Raw genomic sequence first — 22,168 nt, forward strand, 5'->3', positions numbered from 1 at the left:
AATTAACGATAAAATTAATTTTGCCGTACCAGCATTTATGTCATCCGCCGGAGACGAAGACTACGTACTTACGTTCCCAGTGCCGACCTGAAAAAAGCAGAAGTGAAAAAGTACGTACTGTAGCAAGTCTAAACATCAACAAAAAGTGGTTGTGATTTCAGATTTCTGATTTTAATTTTAAATTGTGGTTTGGCATTGTTCTTTGCAATTTATTCTTATGATTAATTTGCAGTTCTTGAGAACCTTGATTTAGCCTTGAGTTTTGTCTTCCAGTTTGTCACTACTGTGTTGTATTTGGGTGGACCCATAGCGCTTATTGCACGTTCTGATGGACTCGTTTTCACACTGACTTCCATTCGAATTGTGATCAAAAGTTGACAAACAAAAATAAAATGGCCAAATCTGTTAGTCCTGCTTCGGCCGTGTCTTTGTCAGAAAAAGGTACTTTACGTTTTTTACTCCGACTAGAAAGTACTGTTTGAGTTTATTTTGAAATTAGATGCCAAGACACTTTCTATCAATTGGACGGATTCTGCTTGGGTTCCCCATCTCTCGGCCGCTAATGTCATGGACTACTTTGCGCAAATGTCTAACCCGTTCTACGATCCTCTCTGCAACAACGAGCAGATTCGGATGCAGCGGTTGGGGCTAGAAAATCTTAAGTGAGAGGAATAAGTGAAATAAGGTTATGGAGTGACTGAGAAAAAGTTTCGCATCTATACGCGTACTCGTGCTCTTTTAATGCAGTCGTTATCGTTGACTATGAGTCTATGAGGATCAACTCTTGTTTTAGCAACTCCACCGGCTACCTGGTATTAGTGCTCGCGGCCGTAAATAAAATAGAAAGTTGATCTTCCGGGTATCTGATTTTATCTTATCCACGAGCGAATGCATCTGCTGTTCTGTTGTTAGGAATATGGTGGGAACCGAGTTCGTATTGGCTTACTCTCAGGAGCCAATTTTGTACATCATTAAAAAACAAGAAAGAAAGTCTCCCGTTGAAGGTACGAGCCAGATTATTACTTACACAGCAGATAGACACATCTGCTTTGTATGAATTTTTCCGGTCGATTATCGGCCACGGTTTCGATTACTATCTAATACAGCAATATTTTTAAATACAGTTGATGTCGCCGTATGCTGTGAAACACAATTCTGTTTGGCGAAATGCTGTAATGCTTTTTATTTACAATTTACTGCGTTGTGTGGTGCTGGGCTTATTTATTTTTGATTTGTTTAGTTTTTGTTTATTTATTTGATTTATGAGAAATCCGTGCTTAGGTCATATTGATTGAGTTCAGTCTTTCACAGCGATGTTTTGTATCTCATATCTATATTAGTGTTTTAAAATTTTCTAGTGCACCCCATTGCCGTATACTACATTCTGGCCGGTACCGTTTATCAAGCCCCCGACCTTTGGTCCGTTGTCAATTCGCGATTGCTCAACACCGCGCATTATCTTCACACAGCAGCCGCTGAAATGAGCAACTTCGTGCGCTACCATCCGTCCAGCGGTTATTACTGGGATATCCGACATCCGGGCAGTGATTCCACGCGGCATCCCGACAGAATCTCTTTCGTGCCCATTGATCCCACTCGGAAGACTGCGGAAGAGTCGGGTACGGTGTTTCAGAGAAAGAATGTGGACGGTTTGCTCGGTGCCTTGTCCCAGAAGTTTCCACCTAAACCCATGCCGAATACGCCGCATCCCTATGGCCCACGATTACCACGGGAGCCGGTGCAGCCGGGTAATCCCGCTGGCGCAGTGGAAGCTGTTCCCGCTATTGATCAGAAGACTGATAATTTAGCAAAAGATTCATCTGATCAAGCGAAATCTTTGAAATAGTGATATCATGCCGGGCTTGATCTCTCAAATATAATGTTTCCGTGAAGTGGCTGTTGTAAATAAATTAACGCTCTTTTCGGATCCGCTAGCTGATGCTGATTGCCAGCTCACGTCAGTTTACTTTGGTTTTCTACTATCTTATACAGTAGATATGTTTGACTGGAATTTCTGTTGATTTTGAATCGCATCGTGCAGTGATGTTTACTAATTTGTATGAAGCTGTTTGGAAGAATTAATGGTGAAAAATATGTTGAAATGACATAATTTCATTTTATGATTTGTCTGTATTTTTACGATTGTGTTTTGTCCAGATCCTGGATGTACAAATGTCCGTCTGGACTCCAGACGATCGAATGAATGGTCGTTTTTGGCCATTGAAAGCCACTAAATGAACAGCGCATACTTACTTGTTACACGTGCCGCATCGCGCTTTGGCGTAATCATTCCCATCAGCAGTGCAGTGAAGCACAATGCCAGTGGCAGTTAGCCATGTGTGTGTATTCACTGCGTTTTCTGACGATGCGATTCATCGTGCATTTGTGATTTGTCGTAATATTTCGTCACTGACTCATTTCCCATCTTTGTCAAACTTTAAGGTGAGGTACTGAGCAATTTGAAAAAAATTCCGATGATTTAATCCGGTAGATTTTCCAAACGCTGTTATTTGATCGCTTAATGATCATTGCCTGGATCTGGGAGGCTGGGAATAATGCAGGCTATTAAGTGTGTTGTGGTCGGAGACGGTGCTGTAAGTGAGACACTGATAAGTACAACGTGATCTACTACAATTTAATCTGCGTTTCTGGCGATTTTTATGAATAACCGAAATTCTTAATTTTTGTGAATTTGCAGGTCGGTAAAACATGCCTGCTGATCAGCTACACAACAAACGCTTTTCCTGGAGAGTACATACCCACCGTATTTGACAATTATTCCGCCAATGTTATGGTGGATGGCAAACCAATAAACCTCGGTGAGCCACTGATTGTGAGCACTGAGCAGTAAACTTACTAAACTATAAAGATATATACAAAAATAATTATATGAAGATGCTATGATTGTTCTCATATTACAAATAAATAAATGTAACCGTACTTGAATGGCAGTTAATATACAGTGAAAGCCGTAATATGAATTTTGGTGTTTCCCAGGGCCCTGCAGCATCGCTGCAAGTGCAGAGTCAGCTCTACCGCAGTATGATGCTAAAATTAAGTTACGATCGTTATTTGTCAGCACCTTTTAGAACGCAAGTTCTTAATTTCAGGATTATGGGATACAGCAGGACAAGAAGATTACGATCGTTTAAGACCGCTCAGTTATCCCCAGACAGATGTTTTCCTTGTGTGCTTCTCAATGTAAGTGATAAACTGGATAGAGGGATATTTAAGTTTGCAGTTTATTGTTAGTGAATGGAGGTTCTCACTCCTCATTTTTAATTGTCATTTGCCAGCAATCCCGTCTTGCTTGTAGAATTGTTGTAAGCGGCAATTTTGTTCGCATAATCAGTTTGCGTACGAAACGTACGCAGAGAGATATATTGTACTGATTTAAGATTTTGTTGTTTCTCGATTTAAGCGACATGAACACCATTAATTGCTATTGAATCTCGGTTATATTCGCGTTGATACAGAGTACTTTTGTTTAATTTTGTTAACGAGGTGACAGGCACCGGTCAGGTGTAAAAAATTGCGTTATATTTCAGTGTTAATCCTGCTTCCTTTGAGAACGTGCGCGCTAAATGGTACCCCGAAGTGAGCCATCACTGCCCTAATACGCCTATTATTCTGGTAAGTGAGCCTTGTTTTTACTTCGTTTTCTGAATAAACTTTGAACCGCAGTAAAAATTTTCGGCTTATACTTTATTGCTTTATGTACAGTATTTAACAGCACCGCTGAATGTGATCAAGCAATTAGGACTGCGTAAACGTTGTTCGTTATTGTTACTTACCTGTTGAGCTGATATTACTGCTCTCGGTGCTCTGGTATATTTGCTGCTTGATATTGTTTATACGATAGACAATACGCATTGTTCATGATCACATACCTGTTATCAGTGTTGCGTATTTTAGGTGGGCACAAAACTTGATTTGCGGGACGATAAGGATACGATCGACAAGCTGCGTGAGCGCAAACTGGCGCCCATAACGTATCCTCAGGGATTGGCCATGGTCAAGGAAATTCGTGCCGTGAAATACCTGGAATGTAGTGCCCTTACCCAAAAGGGTGTGAAGAATGTCTTCGACGAAGCTATACGAGTGGTGCTGCTCCCTCCTCCGAAACCACAAAACAAGAAAATTTGCACTCTGCTGTAACCGTTCCAATAGGGAATTTCTAGAATTTTCCTCCGTTTTTGTTATTGTAGTTGTGGTTACTAATCTTGCGATGTTGTATTGTGCATTTTAAGGTCATGGCTTAATCGAGTAGGTTTGGTGCGGTTTGGTTTCCTTTCTGGGATTGGATCAATTTTTTCTTCCGCCTTGATCGGCTTTAGTGCCATGACTCGCCGGTCTTGGACTTGTGGCGATTACTTTGAATTTTCGGGAATCTTTTTTTAAATGCTATTCTGAAAATTGATACACTGTGCTATGCCGAACCTGTTTGAGGCCGATTGCTTGTCAGCTAAGATGTACCGTAACACAGAAAATTTTTGAAACCTTCCCTACAAATTTATTTTGACGCAAAAATTTCGTATACGATAGCTGATCAGCCGCACCCGGACACTTGATCTGCCTATTGGGTATAAAGCACAAAACCAGAGAAAATACCAGCAATTAAATAACCGAAAATTTTTCTGACATAACTACACATTTCGCAATAGACGGTGCAGAAAGTGGGAATAGTGCAGTAATACTCATAGAGAATTCCGGAAATTCTGCAATTAAATTTATTACTGTGCAGTGTGCACCAGCAGTAATTGATTAATTAATTGCACCAGCAGCACCAAGTGATTAATCAAGTACTTTCAGCTACATCTTTCTACACGTTACTTATTTCATTTATTCCATGAAATACCGCATACTTTGCAATGCATAGCGTTTTAATTTCCAACAGCAAGTGTATCTTTCAACCGATACGCTAGTAAACAGCAAACATTATTCTCAATGCATCCGCGAAATAAGCCAAAAAGCATCTTAATCCTATACATAACAATGACTAACCGCAAAACTGGTGCTATAAAACAGCCAAACCTTTTTGGTATGTATCAAAAAGAAACGAAACATAAAGAGTTGTCATACATTCGGTCAGACAAGATTTTAATCAACTTCCTCCATCTTTCCGGCCTCGTCGTCTCCTTCCAGAGGCGGCACGTCATCCATGTTGACAGCTTCATTAGCGGCATCGCCAGCGCCCTCCTGTTCATCGATACCTAACCCCAGCTTGATCATGCGATAAATACGACCGGCGTGAGTCTGCGGATCTTCCAGCGAGAAGCCCGAGCTCAGCAAAGACGTTTCGTACAAAAGCACAACGAGATCCTTCACAGACTTGTCATTCTTGTCCTGATCAGCCTTCTGGCGCAATGAGTCGATGATAGGATGGTCGGGGTTGATTTCAAGGTGTTTCTTGGCTGCCATGTATCCCATCGTTGAAGTATCGCGCAGAGCCTGAGCTTTCATGATGCGCTCCATATTGGCCGACCAACCATACTGACTTGTAACGATACAGCAAGGCGTAGAGACCAAACGGTTGCTGACAGTCACCTTCTCAACTTTTTTATCCAGGATATCCTTCATCACCTGCCAAAGCGCAAAAACTCGGTAAAAAAACAGAGAGAGCAAAATGAAACGCCGTTAACCAAGACATTTTGGACAAACTATTTTGAAAATGTCGAACTTAATTAACATTGTAAAACTTTAAAGCAAATCGCAAATTACTCAAATTTTACTCTACTGTACCTTGCACAATCCTTCGAACTTGGCTTTTGCCTCCTCGAATGTCTTCTTTTCATCCTCATCACCCGGAAGTTCCAAACCCTCCTTAGTGACCGCTACCAAAGTCTTTCCGTCGATTTCCTTCAGCTGCTGGACGGCATACTCGTCAATAGGATCTGTCATGTATATCACCTCCAAGCCGCGTTTTCGCAGGCGTTCGACGAAGGGAGAACCAGCCACTACTTCCTTGTTCTCGCCGGTAATGTAATAAATGGCCTTCTGGTTCTCCTTCATGCGGCTAATGTAGTCCTTGAAGGAAACCATCTCGTCACCGCTGGCAGATGTGTAGTAACGGAGGAAGTCAGCCAGTTTCTTTCGGTTGGTATGATCTTCATGAATACCCAATTTGATGTTCTTGGCAAACTGATCGTAAAACTTCTTATACTGATCTTTATCCTCTGCCACTTCATCGAACAACTCGAGGGCCTTCTTCACCAAATTCTTACGAATAACTTTGAGAATCTTGTTCTGCTGAAGCATTTCACGAGAGATATTCAGAGGGAGATCTTCGCTGTCCACAACACCCTAAAAAAATCAAAATCTTAAAGCGATCGCCGCAAACTAGACTGCAGCAAGATTATTATCGTGGTACAAAGAAATTACAGAAAAAAACAAACCAACGAACCTTAATGAAGTTGAGATAGTCGGGGATGATTTCTTCGCAGTTCTCCATGATGAAAACGCGGCGCACATACAACTTGATGTTGTTCTTCTGCTTCTTGTTCTCGAAAAGATCAAATGGAGCACGACGAGGAATGAACAACAGGGCACGGAATTCCAGCTGGCCTTCCACGGAGAAGTGCTTCACGGCCAGATGATCCTCCCAGTCATTGGTAAGGCTCTTATAGAATTCTGCATACTCTTCTGTGCTGATGTCCTCGGGATTACGAGTCCACAGAGGCTTAGTCTTGTTCAGCTGCTCATCCTCGTGGTACTTTTCCTTAATGGTCTTTTTCTTCTTCTTTTTGTCTTTACCTTCCTCGTCATCCTCAACGTCTTCGACTTTGGGCTCATCGTCATCTTTCTTTTCTTCGCCCTCCTTCTTCTCTTCTTCCTTCTTTTCGCCTACATACCAATCAAAGGTGATTATTAACAGTATGCACTATTAACAGTATGCAGTTAAATAAGTGTTTAAAACATGAGAATTTTAAGTATTCCTGCAACTTAATAACCGGTAAAAAAGATAGCACATCTTTTTAAATACGATTCTGCAGTATGCTTAGCATATTAACGAAAGATTACAATAATGGGAACTTTCAAAACTTTTGAATTTAGAACATGCAAGTACCTTCCGCCTCTGGTTCTTCCTCCAGCTCCTTGTCGCGTTCTTTCTCGACCACAAGGTAAATTGGGTACCCGATGAACTGGCTGTGCTTCTTGATCACGTCTTTCAGCTTCTTCTCCTCCAGATAATCAATTTGGTCTTCCTTCAGGTAGAGCGTAATTTCCGTTCCACGGCCCAGCGGCTCGCCGTTGTCCGTACGCACTGTGAAAGACCCACCGGCACTGCTTTCCCAAATGTAGCCTTCATCGTCGTTGTTCTTGCTGCGGACCACTACCTTATCGGCAACCAGGTAGGCAGAGTAGAAACCCACACCGAACTGACCAATCATGGAAATATCAGCACCGGCCTGCAGGGCTTCCATGAAGGCTTTCGTCCCGGACTTGGCGATGGTACCCAAGTTGTTGACCAAATCAGCCTTAGTCATGCCGATACCGGTATCCCGGATGGTGAGCGTCTTCTCATTCTTGTTGGGCGTAATTTTGATCATCAACTCTTGCCCGCTTTCCAGCTGCTTGGGATCGGTAAGGCTGAGGTAACGAATCTTGTCCAAGGCATCGGAAGCGTTCGAAATCAATTCACGCAGAAAGATCTCTTTGTTGCTGTAGAAGGTGTTGATGATCAAACTCATCAACTGCAAGAAAACAACGTCATCTTAGTATTTTACCTAATCACGTTCGTTATGGTGAATAACTAACAAAGTTTGAAGTTTAAACTGCATGAATTATAAAAAAACCAATAAAATAATACGCAAATCATAATAATTTCGAACTTCCAAGTTATCAATACGCCGGTACTACATTTTTATGCGCTTTTATGACATCAAGTGACAAATATCATTTATTTCAATAGGAAATAGGGTTTTATTTGATTGTAAGGTTTAAAAAACCACCGAAATCGGAATTGTCAAGCGAACACCGAAGCAGTTAGACATAGAATTCTGATTTCTCTATAAAAATTAATAAAATCCATACCTGGGCGATTTCCGCCTGAAACGCGAAGGTTTCCGCTGGTCCTTGTTGTTCTTGCTCTGGCATTTTCGGTATGGCTTGGAACTTCAATTAAAAAGCTGCAGAAATGAAGCTACAAACGTTGGGAAGTTCACTCAAAGCTCACCGCAACTCAGAAACTAAAAATTTCAGAAAGCGACGACCCGGCAACTGCACTGACGAATTTATAAATCTGTGGCAACTGCGAAGCGGGACTCGTTGTCAGATCGCCGATAACCACACCTACTTTGATCGATCATCGAACTCGACTGTTCTAGATCTTTCCATGGTACTTGCGTCTTGTACTGCTGTTTCCGGTTACCAATTCCAATATTTCAGCATGAGACGGCCGTAGCATGCGATAAAATTTTAAATTTGAATGGTTCAACTCATGGCCGTTTGGCTTCCTATACGATACATATCGGTTCGGGTTTTTAATCGTTTATCGTACTGTATCTGGGTGCAACACAAGTAGCTCGAGCACGGCTTAACCGCTTCAGAGCCGAACGGCTTCTGACCGACATTCGGTGTAAATGGATTTACTGCACTGCGGAATGGAATTCCAAATACGCCTTTTCTGGAACTTTCTACAGCATCGCTCAGAGACCCGATACTTGGTAACGAAGCGGGAGCGCTGCACGCACGGTGCGATTCGGCTTTTTAATAAGTCTCGGTCATTTCCCTAATTTTCGCATTTGAAGGTTTTCGAGAGTTCGTAAGGCAGTAATTCGGGAGTTTTACTTTTGACCTTGAAGTTTCCAGTTGTTTCAACTTTCAACTCCAAATCAAAAGGTAAGAGCTTGCGAAGCTACTTTTTCAAGATGCTTAACGTAGAAAATTTGCACGTATGTGCTTGATTTTCGCGGTGGTTGCGGAATTTTCCATTTTGTAATTTGTGCCGTACTTTGCTCAGTCTAGAGTAGTTCTGGATTTCGTCCGTGTAATTTGACTTTGACCAAACTTATATTTTGTTCTTTTAATTTTAGGCTTGTTTGTTAATATCAGCATCGGTACCCTTTCGATAATAAATTTGAAGTAAATTATTTTTTGACAAGACAGGAATCCTAAAGACCTGAACTTCGTGGTTGTTGAATATTTCCGGCGTTTCGCCGTAGTGTTCTTTTGTAGCTTTTAACTTTGTCGAATTTTAGTTAAGAACTAGGTGTATGATTGTATCAAATTTTTTTACGCGTATTTTCTTGGTATCAAATATCAGAGGATTCAAACTGATTCAGTGCGTTGGTTTTGTGTAGTACGAAATGGCTAAAGCTCCAGCAATTGGTATTGATTTGGGAACGACGTACAGCTGCGTTGGTGTCTTTCAGGTACTTGGTTGCTTTCATTTATAGTGCCAAAATTAAATTATGTTGATTACATAATTTTGATGATTATTATCGATTTAGCATGGAAAAGTGGAAATTATCGCTAACGATCAAGGTAACAGGACAACACCCAGCTATGTTGCCTTCACCGACACCGAACGGTTGATTGGAGATGCCGCTAAGGTAGGAAACTACGAATTAAAAGTGCTTTTGAAAATCGCTGAAACAAATGATAAGGAATTATTGGTGGTAGCAATTTTTCTGGATTAATAATATTGTTTTGTTGATAATCTGCAGAATCAAGTGGCCATGAACCCTATTAACACCGTATTCGACGCGAAACGTTTGATTGGACGTCGTTTTGATGACTCCAGTGTTCAGAGTGATATGAAGCACTGGCCTTTCAAAGTCATCAACGATGCCACCAAGCCGAAGATTCAGGTGGAATACAAGGGAGAAACCAAAACGTTCTTCCCGGAAGAGATTTCATCCATGGTTCTTACCAAGATGAAGGAGACTGCAGAAGCGTACTTGGGCAAGACCGTAACGAATGCAGTCGTTACAGTGCCGGCCTATTTTAACGACTCTCAGCGCCAGGCGACCAAAGATGCCGGGGTGATCGCGGGATTAAATGTTCTCCGTATCATCAACGAGCCTACAGCCGCAGCTATCGCTTATGGATTAGATCAGAAGGTAATTCAACTACTGTAGCGAATTGAGTTGTATTCATTTGAGGACATAATTCATTCGGGAGTAGCTTGAAAACATTTTTGTTTGAAATTACAGGTTGGAGGAGAACGCAATGTACTGATTTTTGATCTCGGTGGTGGTACTTTCGATGTGTCCATTCTGACTATCGAAGATGGTATCTTCGAAGTAAAATCGACAGCCGGCGACACCCATTTGGGCGGTGAAGATTTCGACAATCGGATGGTAAATCACTTTGTCCAGGAATTCAAACGCAAGCACAAGAAGGACATATCCGACAACGCCCGTGCTTTACGTCGTCTGCGAACTGCTTGTGAACGCGCGAAGCGCACGCTTTCGTCCAGCACTCAGGCCAGGTAAATTTTTTTGTTTTCTGAAGTGTTGTGAAAGAATATCAGTTTGTTTTGCTGGTAGTGTGGAAATCGATTCGCTATATGACGGTATCGACTTCTACACGAGCATCACCCGTGCCCGCTTCGAAGAGTTGAATGCTGATTTATTCCGAAGCACTCTGGACCCTGTGGAGAAGGCTCTGAAGGATGCTAAGATGGATAAGAATCAGATCCACGATATCGTCTTGGTTGGTGGCTCTACTCGAATTCCCAAAGTCCAGAAGCTTCTGCAGGTATTTACTTCGGTTTTTTTACCGCTTAATGCTTACAGTAGTTCACTTGGTTTACTACATATGTAATTGTATTGCTTTCAAGATTTTGTAATTTAAAAATGTACTTTCATAGTATTTCTGTAAACGTAAGAAATTTGCTTATTTAGGACTGTTTCAACGGAAAAGACTTGAACAAATCCATCAATCCCGATGAGGCCGTTGCCTACGGTGCAGCTGTTCAGGCCGCCATTCTTTCTGGCGACAAATCTGAAGCCGTACAGGATCTGCTGTTGCTGGATGTGGCCCCTCTGTCTTTGGGCATTGAAACTGCTGGCGGTGTGATGACATCGCTTATTAAGCGCAATACTACCATTCCCACCAAGCAGACCCAGACATTCACAACGTATTCGGACAACCAGCCGGGTGTACTCATTCAGGTCTACGAGGGCGAACGCGCTATGACCAAGGATAACGTGAGTTGCTTTAATATTGAAATTTTGATTGAAATGTGTTACGTTGCGTTAAAGTGAGTTGTTAATTTGATATTTTTATTGCAGAATCTATTGGGTAAATTTGAACTGACCGGCATCCCTCCAGCGCCGCGTGGTGTTCCTCAAATCGAAGTCACTTTCGATGTGGATGCCAACGGTATTCTGAACGTATCCGCTGTGGACAAGAGTACTGGAAAAGAGAACAAGATCACCATTACCAACGACAAGGGTCGTCTCACCAAAGAACAGATCGAGCGCATGGTTAACGAGGCGGAGAAGTACCGCGATGAGGATGAGAAGCAGCGGGACCGTATTTCTGCTCGCAACGCCCTGGAAAGCTACTGCTTCAGTATAAAACAGACCTTGGAGGATGAAAAGCTGAAGGATAAGATTGATGCAGGCGATCGCACTACGATCATGGGCAAAATCGAAGAAGCGCAAAAGTGGATGGACGCCAACACGGTAAGCAAACAATTTGCGTCGACTATTATCATAATATCTATATATCGTAAAAGAATAATAACATTACTGTTCTGTTTACTGTAATTATGGATAATAGTTGATTGTGTTTTTATAAATTGTTACGGTATAAATAGTACTGGTCGGTTCATTGATCCGGAAATTTCTACAACATTTGTTAATTTTTGTTTAGCTGGCGGAAAAAGAAGAGTTCGTGTTTTTATAAATTGTTACGGTATAAATAGTACTGGTCGGTTCATTGATCCGGAAATTTCTACAACATTTGTTAATTTTTGTTTAGCTGGCGGAAAAAGAAGAGTTCGAGCATAAACAAAAAGAACTCGAGAAGGTGTTTAACCCCATCATTTCCAAAGTGTACCAAGCAGCGGGAGGTGCTGGTGGCGCTCCCCCCGGCGGCCCTGGTGGATTCCCGGGCGGCGGTTTCCCTGGAGGTTTCCCCGGAGCTGGCGGCGCTGCTCCTGGTGGTGGTCATGGAGGCAGTGGCGGTGGGCCAACCATTGAAGAGGTTGATTAAATCGGGTTTTTTATCTGTTTCTTTTTAATTAATCTTCAGTCGTCGTTCTTGTACACTGCGAAATTCGTGTTTAAAGAGAGGCAGTACATTTGTGAAATACGGCAGTAGTTTGTGAAATATGTAGCTTTCCGTGTCATACGTATTTCATGAATGTACTATGATTAGTGAACTCCATCAATGCGTAATTATTTATAAGTCAGTTTTCTCGGGATTTTTCTGTTGTGGCATGTTTGGATCGGATCCTTGACAATAGAACCGCTGCGTTTGTCGTTGTTAATTTAAGTTGCGCGCGTTTATGATATGAGAAATAAAGGATGCCGGTTCGTGTTTATTGGCTCGACGATAGAATCGTTGAATAAATTAAGTACTGTAGTACAGTAATAAAATCGTTCTATGCTCAATTGCTCATTGTGAGTCATGACCCGTCAACATTAATTATGTATTCGCGAAGCATTTGAAAGCCTGATTTTGAGAGGTGCAATCTTTCCAAAAAAATCAATTTAGATAAAATGCGTTTACTGTAAAAGCAGTTTCTATAAGGTCGTGTTTTCGACATGAGCCGATCCTAGTTCAGAATGCGGAGAGGGTGTTAATGTATTTCGAGACGGAGTATCCTCCGCTATGCTGGGCGCCGAAGAAGAGGTTTCCGCTAAATGCAGAATAGATCCCTGGGTGAGACTGTCGGCATCCACCGCCAGATCCATTGTGCTTTCCTGCCATTCATAATTGACATCACAGGAACTGGGTAAGGTTGCCCGTTTCGCCGGTAAACTGACATCGTAGAACGGATAGCCGGATAAATGGGGCCAGGGTGGTGGGGCGGCAAAGTGGCCATTCTGATAATAAGACACTTTCGGCATCGCATAAATATGTGCCGGCGACGACGGATGATGGGTGGATGCGGAGGTGGAGATACATGTCACGGTGGCCTGCAGCTTCTTCATGCGTATCCAGCAGCATATGAAGATGATTGCGCAAATCAGTGTAATGGCCAGTGCAACAGCCAGCACCAGTAGACCGATGGATAAGCTGTCCAGTTTGTAATTTGGCGACGTATTTGGATCGGGAATACAGGATATTATCTTTGAAATATTGTATCTTTCATATGACAGCTGCAACAGTGAATTCCCGGTGGGCTGTAGAAGTGCCAGAATTTCCTGTCCCGGTAGCACAAAGCCAGGTGGCATAACAACATAGAAGCATAGTTCCGCCCTGGAACATAACAACCAGATTGGTACAGTAAGTACGAGGCCAAAGTCATCAGGATCTAGAGTTACTGGCAAGGAAAACTTAAAGTTTACCAGTTAATTCTTAGTTCCAAGTTATTTAATTTTTTAAATTGGATCATACTCACCATCAGTAGTAAGTAGTTGAAAGTTATTGGTTTAACAGCTAATTTGCAAATTGCGCTGCAGTTACTTTACAGTAACTGTTACCGTTCATCGGATGCAATTAACGCTTCGATGACTGTGCTTTCTCAGAGTTTCTCAGCACTGTAATTCTGGGCTTCCATACGTGTATTTGTTTAAGGCACTGCATAATGATATATCAAAATTTTTACTCTTACTGATTCATATCGACCACTCCATCCGTAATTGTATAACGAACTTTCTCCGCAATAAAGTTCACCTTCTGGCCGTTGTACAGGATTGTGCTCTCAAGAGAATGTAAGATATCCGCTTTATAGTTCTCTAATATTTGCACATTTTGCTTAGCCACAACTTTCAAAGCGCTATTTTTGTCCACGATAAATACCTGAAAAAACGAATGCATGACTGGCACTGTATAGATGTACGTAAAATTAGTTAATGTTGAGAAAGTTGTTGTACTTTTAGTTCATCAACGGTTTCGATTCCGCTATCTGGTCCCAGCAATGAGTACTTCTTTATTTTGATCTTGAAGAATCCTCGGTTATACTGACTAAGACTTTCCTGGGATCGCAAAGTTAGTTGCTGATTGTCCAGGAAAAACGCCAAGGACGGCTGGGCATAAGTTGTCCGCGATTGATAATACAAAGAGGTCATCGAGAAATTTGTACCGGCTGGAAACAAACGGGATAGACTAACCACCGATGAGTTTATCGGAAGGTCATAGGTGACAGGTATCAGAAGATCTTCCGGGGGTGGTCCGCCGAGCTCTGTCGAACCTACAATATAGAGAAGTGTTTAGCTAATCAAGAATTTTTGGGACAACTGTTGCAATATAAGTTCTATTTTCTCGCATTCGAAAAGGCACTTGTATTTTAGTATGACATGTGGTTGCAATTCAAAAGGTATAATTGTTACGTCCTCTGTCAGTAAACAACAAGAACTGCTACTAAATCATTGAGTTTTCCCGGTAGCTTGAAACATGAAAAATTATTACGATTACCTATACATATTCGGTTCACCTATATCAAGAAATATTTTCCAAGTTGTTTTATGACTTACCGAAGCAACCGCAGATGATGACAGAAATAAACACAGTAACAATTTTCGATCCCGTCTCCATAACTAAATTAATTATCGTGAACTAACTAGAAGTAACCCAGGTAGAACAAGTAAATAAATTTTAAAAATTGGTGCACCGGTTATACAACCAGAGAAATATATTCGATTGTATTAATTAATTTTACAATTGTATCTTGTGCAATAATTCGGCGCGCACAGTCAATTACTCAACATCAAATGCAGAAGTATTGCTAAATTATCAGCACGCCATGACCAGCTGCCGGATTTGCTAAAATGATTCCAGATGCTCAGTAATTGGCAGCACAGAATCTGCAATATTTGAGCTGACAAAAATTATCAGGTCAGATCTTTTTCCGCTTCAGCTACTATCGTATAGTCATAAACACTTGTCAAGCATTCTTATTTTCCTGCTAGGAAAGTAAGCGATTGTGCGCACAGCAGAAGTTTCGGTGTACGTTTATGTGCTCTGTATATATGATTTTACAGCAACATTATGACCAATAAGTTGCAGAGATCTTCTTTTTCTTGGACACTACTATTGGTCAATAAGTACGTTCGCTGTCGAAGATGTTCGATTAAGAACGGTACGAATATAATACGATGTTGCAACTAATGTGCGAACGTGTCTTTAATTTTGCCGGCAGCGGTAAATTAATTGCTTTGTACCGTGCAGCCAGACGACGGCATAAGAATTTTTTGCGTATAGTGAACAGTAAGGACAGCATCTGCACAGATTCACGCATCGTAACATACGAGATTATGACTCGTATTATGACGATTATTAACGCCGTTTTGTTTAGAAACGATATTATTACTGTTCATTTTGTTAGATTTACTTGTTGGAAGTTTTACCAGAAGGAATAGTTGCCCATGAAGTAAACTTATGACGAAAACAGCTGAATTAATTAAATGCGGCGTGCACAGTTGTGCGCAGGCAGATTAGGTGATACGTTGTATTATAGATAAACCAATTCCAAGTGCATATTAAATGTATTACTGTACTGGCGTAGTGCATTCTATTCCTGTCTGCAACTGTGCCATTGTTTAAGAGTAGCATCTTTTAGAAATTAAAAGCAAATTGTGCGTGCCCCTTTTACGATTGCAAAACCAAAATCCGAAGGATGTTAATCAAAATCTTTTTGTAAAATAATTGTCTGCACTCCGCAATGTAATCCGCAATCCATTGTCTTGATGCAATAATAATAATAATAATAATTCGAATTGCAGCAGGCGAACTGATGTACAATTGTACAATACATACTCTATGTGCTCGTAATTCGTACACTTTTAACAATTTCGGTGAATTTCAAGAAACATACCAGCATAATTAACACGTCGCTTAATTTTTGATACATTAATAAAACCACCACACAATGTCCATGAGGCGAATACATCATGTAATATCACAAATCAATTCACTATTTATATCACAACTTAACGATGAAAAGAGGCGGATCAAAAACAACCAATATTATAATATCGTAGTAACACATACGAATGCTTGAACTTTATCAGTGCGAACACCAGAACTTCCACGAGTGATACCGCTAACAACTCAACTGATACAAGCAACAGGTTTGCTGCTTGGATGCGTGGTGGAAGTGACGAGGCGTAGGTTGCACCGTTCTGCATTCTACAAGAAATCCAGTACAAAATGCAGCATCTACTTCTTGTGATCCCAGTATCCACACGATCAACTGCAAGGAGCAACTGCATAGTATCTTCACTACTCGTATTAATTCTGTAATCGAGATGAATGGTAACGTAACGCAAAAATGGACCGAAGCCAGTCACAGCTGTATACATAGTATTTTTCTATAGGCTGTAGTGATTTGACTCATGACTGTAATGTCGCGACGTAAAAGTAATAAAGATACCAGTTTCTATAGGCATTGTCGTACATGTACAATAACTAATGTAGAATCAAATCAAATCAAAATGTCGTACGTATGATCAATGTTGTCTACTTGAGCACAGATCAAATCAAACTTCTTTTCTGGCCAACGATTTACGTTATTTTTAAAATTTACTAAAATTATGCAAAGGATTTCAGATAGACTGTAGAAGCCGGAAAGGTGTTGATTTTCCTGTTTAGGAAATGTGCTCGATCCAAGTGTTATCTTCCTGGAGCCAAGCATGGATTTATGATTCACATTTCACTGCTGACCATTAAATGTTAATTACTTACCATTGAATATTAATCATCCTCATCATCTGGAATAAATATCTCACTGATTTCCAGAAACTCAGCAAATTTCTGGCTAAGCCAAAATCCCAGAGCAACTCCTCCGCCGCATACCATCATGGCCATACCAGCTCCAAAGCGTGTGCGATGCGGTTGCGCCCGTAATCGTTGAAAGCGCTCCCAATCGCCCGGATTCTCCATTATGGAGAGTGTTTTAATATTTTTGGCTGCTTGTAGACGCGGCATCAGTCGCGCCATAACTGCGCCTACGTAGAAAGACATTCTTCCAAATGAACCAAAAACAAACAGGCAGAGCAACTAGCAGTTAATGGAAAATTAAAACTGCAACCAAAACAGCGGAAACAGATAAGTTTTGAGATGCGGTTATTCTATTGAAATTTCCAACTAGATAGACAACAGTCTGATAAACTCTTTGCTATCGTCATTCCTTGAAAATGCCACAAATAGACAGGCCAAAGAGTGTGCAAATTAATACTCAAATTTTTTCATTGCAAACTGTAAAGTTTTGAAAGACTGTAAGTTTTGTTTGCGATACTGCGGTAGAACAAACTGCATAGCGTAATATGATACTGTACAAACACCCTGATTCAAAAATTGTGCACAGTATGGCACGGTTTGCCTCGCCAAAGCTATAATACAAGAAGTTAGCGGCACGTGTCAGAGAGTCGCAAATGAAACCCGCAAATGCTGCCGCATATGCACCGGTATGTACATATTAGTGCATATACTCTTATTGTATAATTATGGGCTACGCATGGCGAATAAATTCTCATACGCGATAACGCTTTTACCGCATCCAAAAGGATTTAATTTTGAGAATAATTATTTATAACCGGCAAATAAAAACAGCGCGTAGAGGATGCGATCAAATCTCAATTACAATTTCTGTGTATGTCTATATTAACGATAAGTAATATTATTGAACTTCATGGCACCATTTGAACCGTATAACGCCCTGCATATTTTTCTGAAAACGCAATAAATATTCTTGCATATTTTCCTTAAAAGCGATAATTCATTTCATGAAATTTACAGCACGCAAGTTTTAAGAGCAAGACAAGGACTGTATAATTATGTGTTATAATGCAACAAAATTGAATCAAGCACCATCTCAACTACTTGCGTAGCTTCGATATCAGTTTGCAAAATTATAGCCCTATAACGGTAGTAACTGAAGAACATAATATAGAGATTCATTTCTGTTGGCTTACCGCAAGTCAGATTTACCAAAAGCCAAGTGGCAGTGAGTAACAACAAAAGGCGCGTAAAAAACTACCCAATAATGCGATAACATAACAACTGTCACTGCCGCGATAAGTGAATGACCGAACTTACACTAAGTCAGCCTGTTGATAAACAACCGAGTGCATGTACTTTATGTATCTTCCCATCGCACATGCAAAAAAGGAGCGCGAAAATGTTACTGTAGATCTAATGATCTAATTACTTGTATCTGCAATACATTGGTACTAAAGCTAATTACTGCCGTCTTGAATGACTACCTAGTTAGCATTAATATTGCTTAATTGATAATTATTGCACGAAATTACCACCTAATTAGTAATGAATGCCATCTCGAAGTCATTAAATCAATGGTAGCATATGCATATGCATCTGCATATGCATCTCTCTGCGTTCGTAATTATGTTAAATCTAAATTTGTTATTACACAGCGTCGATAACAGTACAGTATAACAGCATTGACGTGCAATGCAGTGCATTTGCATTGCACTCACCGTGTACACCGTGTAATACGCGCAATGCATGGATAAGTCAACGATGCCCAACGGAAAATCTAGTCGAGACTAGATTTACCGTTGGGCAATGTTGCCTTAAAGTGGGCATGTGTTGACTGTTGCAACAAACCAATGCACAACGCTTGCGTTATCTCTGAATGACACATAGGACCATGACGCAGAGCCCGTTGGCCTGCATTATCAAAAGGCAGTCAGAACTGAAAGTACCTAATGTCTTCAGAAGAGTATGTATCTGTACTGACTTGTAAGCCAATTATAACAAAACAAGATACGATAACCGTAAAATTAATGTTATTGTAAATGATAACGCAGAAAAACGCAATAGAAGTACCTGTCGTAATTGGTCAGTCTTCGTATTTGCTGTTGTTGTAGCCGACTGCGATGAGTTGACTTCATTTCCACGCGACTAATCGCATCCAAGAGTTTGTTCCGATGGTTTCGAACTAAACCGGCAAACGACAAAGAGGTTCCTTGGAAAGTGTTCTGCGTCAGTAACGTCAGAATTTCAGCGGATTTTTCATACATAACCTTCGCTTCCCGCACATTTCCTGCCTTTTCCATGGCTGTGCCGTAGTTTGCATACATGGTAAATTTCAATATATAAATTTGCTCCACATCCAACATCGCGGACTTTTCCACTATTTTTACTGCCGTTTCAAATACTGCAACAGCTGCAGTAGCATTTCCGGTGGACAAGAATTCTACTCCGCAGTCATTCAATAGCAGAACAACTTCGTACAATACGGACGATGACTTTTCTGCATCCGTGAGATTGACATTGCGGAGGATGAGCTCGAGCATCTCCACAGCCGACCAGAAATCATTTTGTTTGCGGAATATCTTCGCAATCAGGAATAAGCCTTGTATATGTTGTGGATTATGACGGATTAATTCCTGTACTTTATTCCTAGCGGCATGATACCGTTGGATGGTGAAGAGTTTCCGCGCGTCCTGTAGCAGCTGCTGTTGCATGTTTAGCAAACGGTGATGCAGATCCATTGCTGCTTCGTTGCTGGGATTGGCTTGCAAGGATTTACTCAAGCACTCGTACATCTCCGGCAACATTTCCATATTTTCTAATAAAGCGGCTTCCTGGTGCAGTAGATTGCTGACCACAACTTTGTCACTTTGTGATGTTTTAACAGCGTCCTCAATTGCCAGAACAGCATCTTTATAATTTTTCTGCTCGATGTACTTATTAATTAGCGCTTGGTGATACGCTAAATTGTTAGGAAACGTACAAATTGCTTTTCGCAAATGAAGAAGTGCTTGATGACTATTGCCGCTTTGGCTGTACATGGCACTTAGACGGAAGTAGCATTCGGCGCAACGATCGGAGAAGTCCATCTTTCCATCCGAAAGCACAACGGCGTCGCTGAACCAAAGTATAGCCGTTTTATAATCCAGCAAATTAAAGGCGCAGTTGCCCACAACAGCCATGTCGATATCCCGTAAACTAAAAACAACCTGCATTCGTCGGATTATGCCGATGACCTTTTGGAAACTTCTAGCTGCCAGCAGATGCTGAATGCGTATTGCACAGTTGTTTCGTTTCTCGTCCATGAGGTTTTCCACGCAACTTTTCTGGGATTCGAACGCATCAATAACGTAAACTTTTATACGTCGATCCAGTTCATCAATGCGTTGCTCATTCTCCGTCACATTGTGTGTAACCTCAAATTAAAAGAATTGTATGCTAGGTTATTACTTATTAATACCAGCGGCTGGTTTCCCGAAACGTTAACAAGCTTAAAAGTTACCTTTTTGAATCGCTGTGATGGAACAATCAGTAGTTCGCGTTGCTGACTGGATTCCGAGGGAAATCGGTCTGTTTGCGACTGGATCGAGTATTCTTCAGATGGACGTGAGGGGTTGGGTAGAATTGTAATGTTATGATCGGTGGAAGCATCCACGTCGCTCTCGTTCGGTGGATTGAAGTTGTATTCGAAAATATCTCTGGATTTCTGAATTTCCATTTCTTCGCTAATTTCCCCTATAGTTAATTTTGATTTCGTTATAATGTGATTTCAATTCAGTGATTTTTCCAAAATTAGTGATAATTATTCTGTGGTAGCTACAGATAGCCGTTCAGGGGCAGTGGCATTAATTTACAAAACTCATTGCTTTTACCTTGTTGAGTAATGGTGTACTCCGGATCGTGCACTGGGAATTCCCCTGCGCTCGGTTCCACAGCACCATCATCTGTAACCTTTTCGAATTCGAAAATGTCTTCGCTGCTTTTGGCAACAGATGATTCGTTTCTCAGTTGAGGTTTGTACTGGTTGTCTGGCTGGGAGGGTATCTCACGAAAACTAATATCCTTTAAGTTTTCTAAACTGTAGAAAATAAGTGCAGCTTCTTCTTCGATCTTTGCAACTCTTCTATCCATTCGAATTTGGCGGAAAGAAATCGTAAGCAAATTGTTGCAATTTGAGCACAGCTCGCAAAATGTACGCCAATAAATCGGAGCTACGATTATTGCCTCAATACCAACATTATCAGTCTGGCTATATGTAAGGAACACATCACGCAATTTTAAACTAAAAATCTCCACGCCAGTCTCAGTGTGCCCCTCTTCCCGGAGGGAGAAAACGGGAAATCATGTGCCGTGCGGAAGCTGGCGCATGAAAATGGGACTGGCGCGGGCGCACGGGTGCTGGCGCATCGAGCATTACAATAGAAAAGTGGGTTTTTTATTGAGCCACTTTTCTATGTTTTCCCCAAAATTTTCGGACTTTTCCCACCTGGTACAGCTGACGCGAGGTTCCCAAAAGCTAGAGACGGGCCTGAAAACCATAGTTATTTTGGTCACAGCAAAAAATCGAACTGCTCTCACTGTAACCGATATTCCATTTTGTGCAGAATGAACAAAAATGAAATGATCGCGGGTAGAGCAGATCAGCATGCGGCCATTCTTCATTCTTGTGACCTTTTCGTACACGCCTTAATTGTGCCTCATATATTAAAATGTAATTACGTGCCTCATGTGTGTATCGCTTTTTCTTTTCAAATATGTCTTTTTGGGGTGTGCAAATAGAAATCTAAGGGATGGAAACAAATGCAGGAACAGATGTGGCAAATAAGGAACATTATTTAGAGTTAGCGAAAGCACCGGAAGGACTGCAAATGTCATGGGTAACCAGTACTTAGTACTTACTCACTAACCACTGACCTAACACCAGCAATTTAATGTTTTTGCGTAGTGTGTAATGGCTGGAAATGATAATTTTTATTTTTATTATGCAGAATCTTGCTGGTGCAGATGCTGACGAACAGGAACATGCTGAGAAGTTCGCCAACGAAGGTGCACGAAAGAAATCCTCAACCGATCCCGCATAGCTTATAGTTTCTACTCTAGTATTTTATTTCTGTGTTGGGTTTGGTGAATGTCGAGCATACCGTAGTTTTAAAAACTGAAATAGATCTTGCCGGTTTGCTTGAATCTCCTAATATCGGTACGGTCAGTTACTCGTAAGCAATCTTTGTATTGTTTCCTGTAAGTCGGAACGGGCGATATATTTTTGAATAACTTTAAGAAAAATTTGATGGAGAATTTCTCTTAAAGTTATTTCCACATACACCGTTAT

At 41.1% G+C, this 22,168-nt stretch overlaps 6 protein-coding genes across 8 annotated transcripts; 3 read left to right on the forward strand and 3 right to left on the reverse strand.

Moving 5' to 3' along the window:
* Nucleotides 1-118: 118 nt before the first annotated feature.
* Nucleotides 119-2,219, forward strand: LOC129582131 (mediator of RNA polymerase II transcription subunit 6-like). The gene is made up of 4 exons (XM_055473565.1): nucleotides 119-441; nucleotides 500-662; nucleotides 913-1,004; nucleotides 1,359-2,219. Exons 1-4 carry the CDS (start codon nucleotides 393-395, stop codon nucleotides 1,844-1,846), a joined length of 792 nt encoding a protein of 263 aa, XP_055329540.1. The 5' UTR covers nucleotides 119-392; the 3' UTR covers nucleotides 1,847-2,219.
* A 115-nt stretch (nucleotides 2,220-2,334) lies between these two features.
* On the forward strand, nucleotides 2,335-4,490 carry LOC129582134 (ras-related C3 botulinum toxin substrate 1-like). Its single transcript, XM_055473570.1, has 5 exons — nucleotides 2,335-2,594; nucleotides 2,699-2,819; nucleotides 3,111-3,201; nucleotides 3,549-3,633; nucleotides 3,916-4,490. The coding sequence occupies exons 1-5, from the start codon at nucleotides 2,556-2,558 to the stop codon at nucleotides 4,156-4,158; spliced, it is 579 nt and encodes a 192-aa protein (XP_055329545.1). The 5' UTR covers nucleotides 2,335-2,555; the 3' UTR covers nucleotides 4,159-4,490.
* Nucleotides 4,491-4,865: 375 nt separating this feature from the next.
* Nucleotides 4,866-8,248, reverse strand: LOC129582049 (heat shock protein HSP 90-alpha-like). Its single transcript, XM_055473437.1, has 5 exons — nucleotides 8,035-8,248; nucleotides 7,067-7,694; nucleotides 6,404-6,843; nucleotides 5,743-6,303; nucleotides 4,866-5,583 (listed from the first exon to the last, which is right to left on the reverse strand). The coding sequence occupies exons 1-5, from the start codon at nucleotides 8,095-8,097 to the stop codon at nucleotides 5,101-5,103; spliced, it is 2,175 nt and encodes a 724-aa protein (XP_055329412.1). The 5' UTR covers nucleotides 8,098-8,248; the 3' UTR covers nucleotides 4,866-5,100.
* A 433-nt stretch (nucleotides 8,249-8,681) lies between these two features.
* LOC129582051 (heat shock cognate 71 kDa protein) lies at nucleotides 8,682-12,495 on the forward strand. The gene is made up of 9 exons (XM_055473441.1): nucleotides 8,682-8,841; nucleotides 9,303-9,374; nucleotides 9,453-9,554; nucleotides 9,669-10,064; nucleotides 10,158-10,435; nucleotides 10,494-10,704; nucleotides 10,851-11,156; nucleotides 11,241-11,636; nucleotides 11,935-12,495. Exons 2-9 carry the CDS (start codon nucleotides 9,309-9,311, stop codon nucleotides 12,166-12,168), a joined length of 1,989 nt encoding a protein of 662 aa, XP_055329416.1. The 5' UTR covers nucleotides 8,682-8,841; nucleotides 9,303-9,308; the 3' UTR covers nucleotides 12,169-12,495.
* Nucleotides 12,492-16,311, reverse strand: LOC129582052 (uncharacterized). Its single transcript, XM_055473442.1, has 4 exons — nucleotides 14,598-16,311; nucleotides 13,998-14,314; nucleotides 13,736-13,923; nucleotides 12,492-13,380 (listed from the first exon to the last, which is right to left on the reverse strand). Exons 1-4 carry the CDS (start codon nucleotides 14,656-14,658, stop codon nucleotides 12,702-12,704), a joined length of 1,245 nt encoding a protein of 414 aa, XP_055329417.1. The 5' UTR covers nucleotides 14,659-16,311; the 3' UTR covers nucleotides 12,492-12,701.
* Nucleotides 16,312-16,864: 553 nt separating this feature from the next.
* Nucleotides 16,865-21,510, reverse strand: LOC129582050 (uncharacterized). 3 transcript variants are annotated; one of them, XM_055473438.1, is made up of 5 exons: nucleotides 21,326-21,510; nucleotides 20,712-20,962; nucleotides 20,342-20,574; nucleotides 18,913-20,255; nucleotides 16,865-17,069 (listed from the first exon to the last, which is right to left on the reverse strand). In XM_055473438.1, exons 1-5 carry the CDS (start codon nucleotides 21,499-21,501, stop codon nucleotides 17,018-17,020), a joined length of 2,055 nt encoding a protein of 684 aa, XP_055329413.1. In that variant the 5' UTR covers nucleotides 21,502-21,510; the 3' UTR covers nucleotides 16,865-17,017. The 3 variants fall into 3 exon arrangements, with proteins under 3 accessions (XP_055329413.1, XP_055329415.1, XP_055329414.1); XM_055473440.1 differs by having other exon boundaries at nucleotides 20,712-21,050; XM_055473439.1 differs by having other exon boundaries at nucleotides 20,712-21,084.
* Nucleotides 21,511-22,168: the final 658 nt, after the last annotated feature.

This window comes from Paramacrobiotus metropolitanus, unplaced genomic scaffold (genome assembly GCF_019649055.1).
Source record: "Paramacrobiotus metropolitanus isolate TYO unplaced genomic scaffold, Prichtersi_v1.0 Parri_scaffold0000006, whole genome shotgun sequence".
Taxonomy (NCBI): Eukaryota; Metazoa; Tardigrada; class Eutardigrada; order Parachela; family Macrobiotidae; genus Paramacrobiotus; species Paramacrobiotus metropolitanus.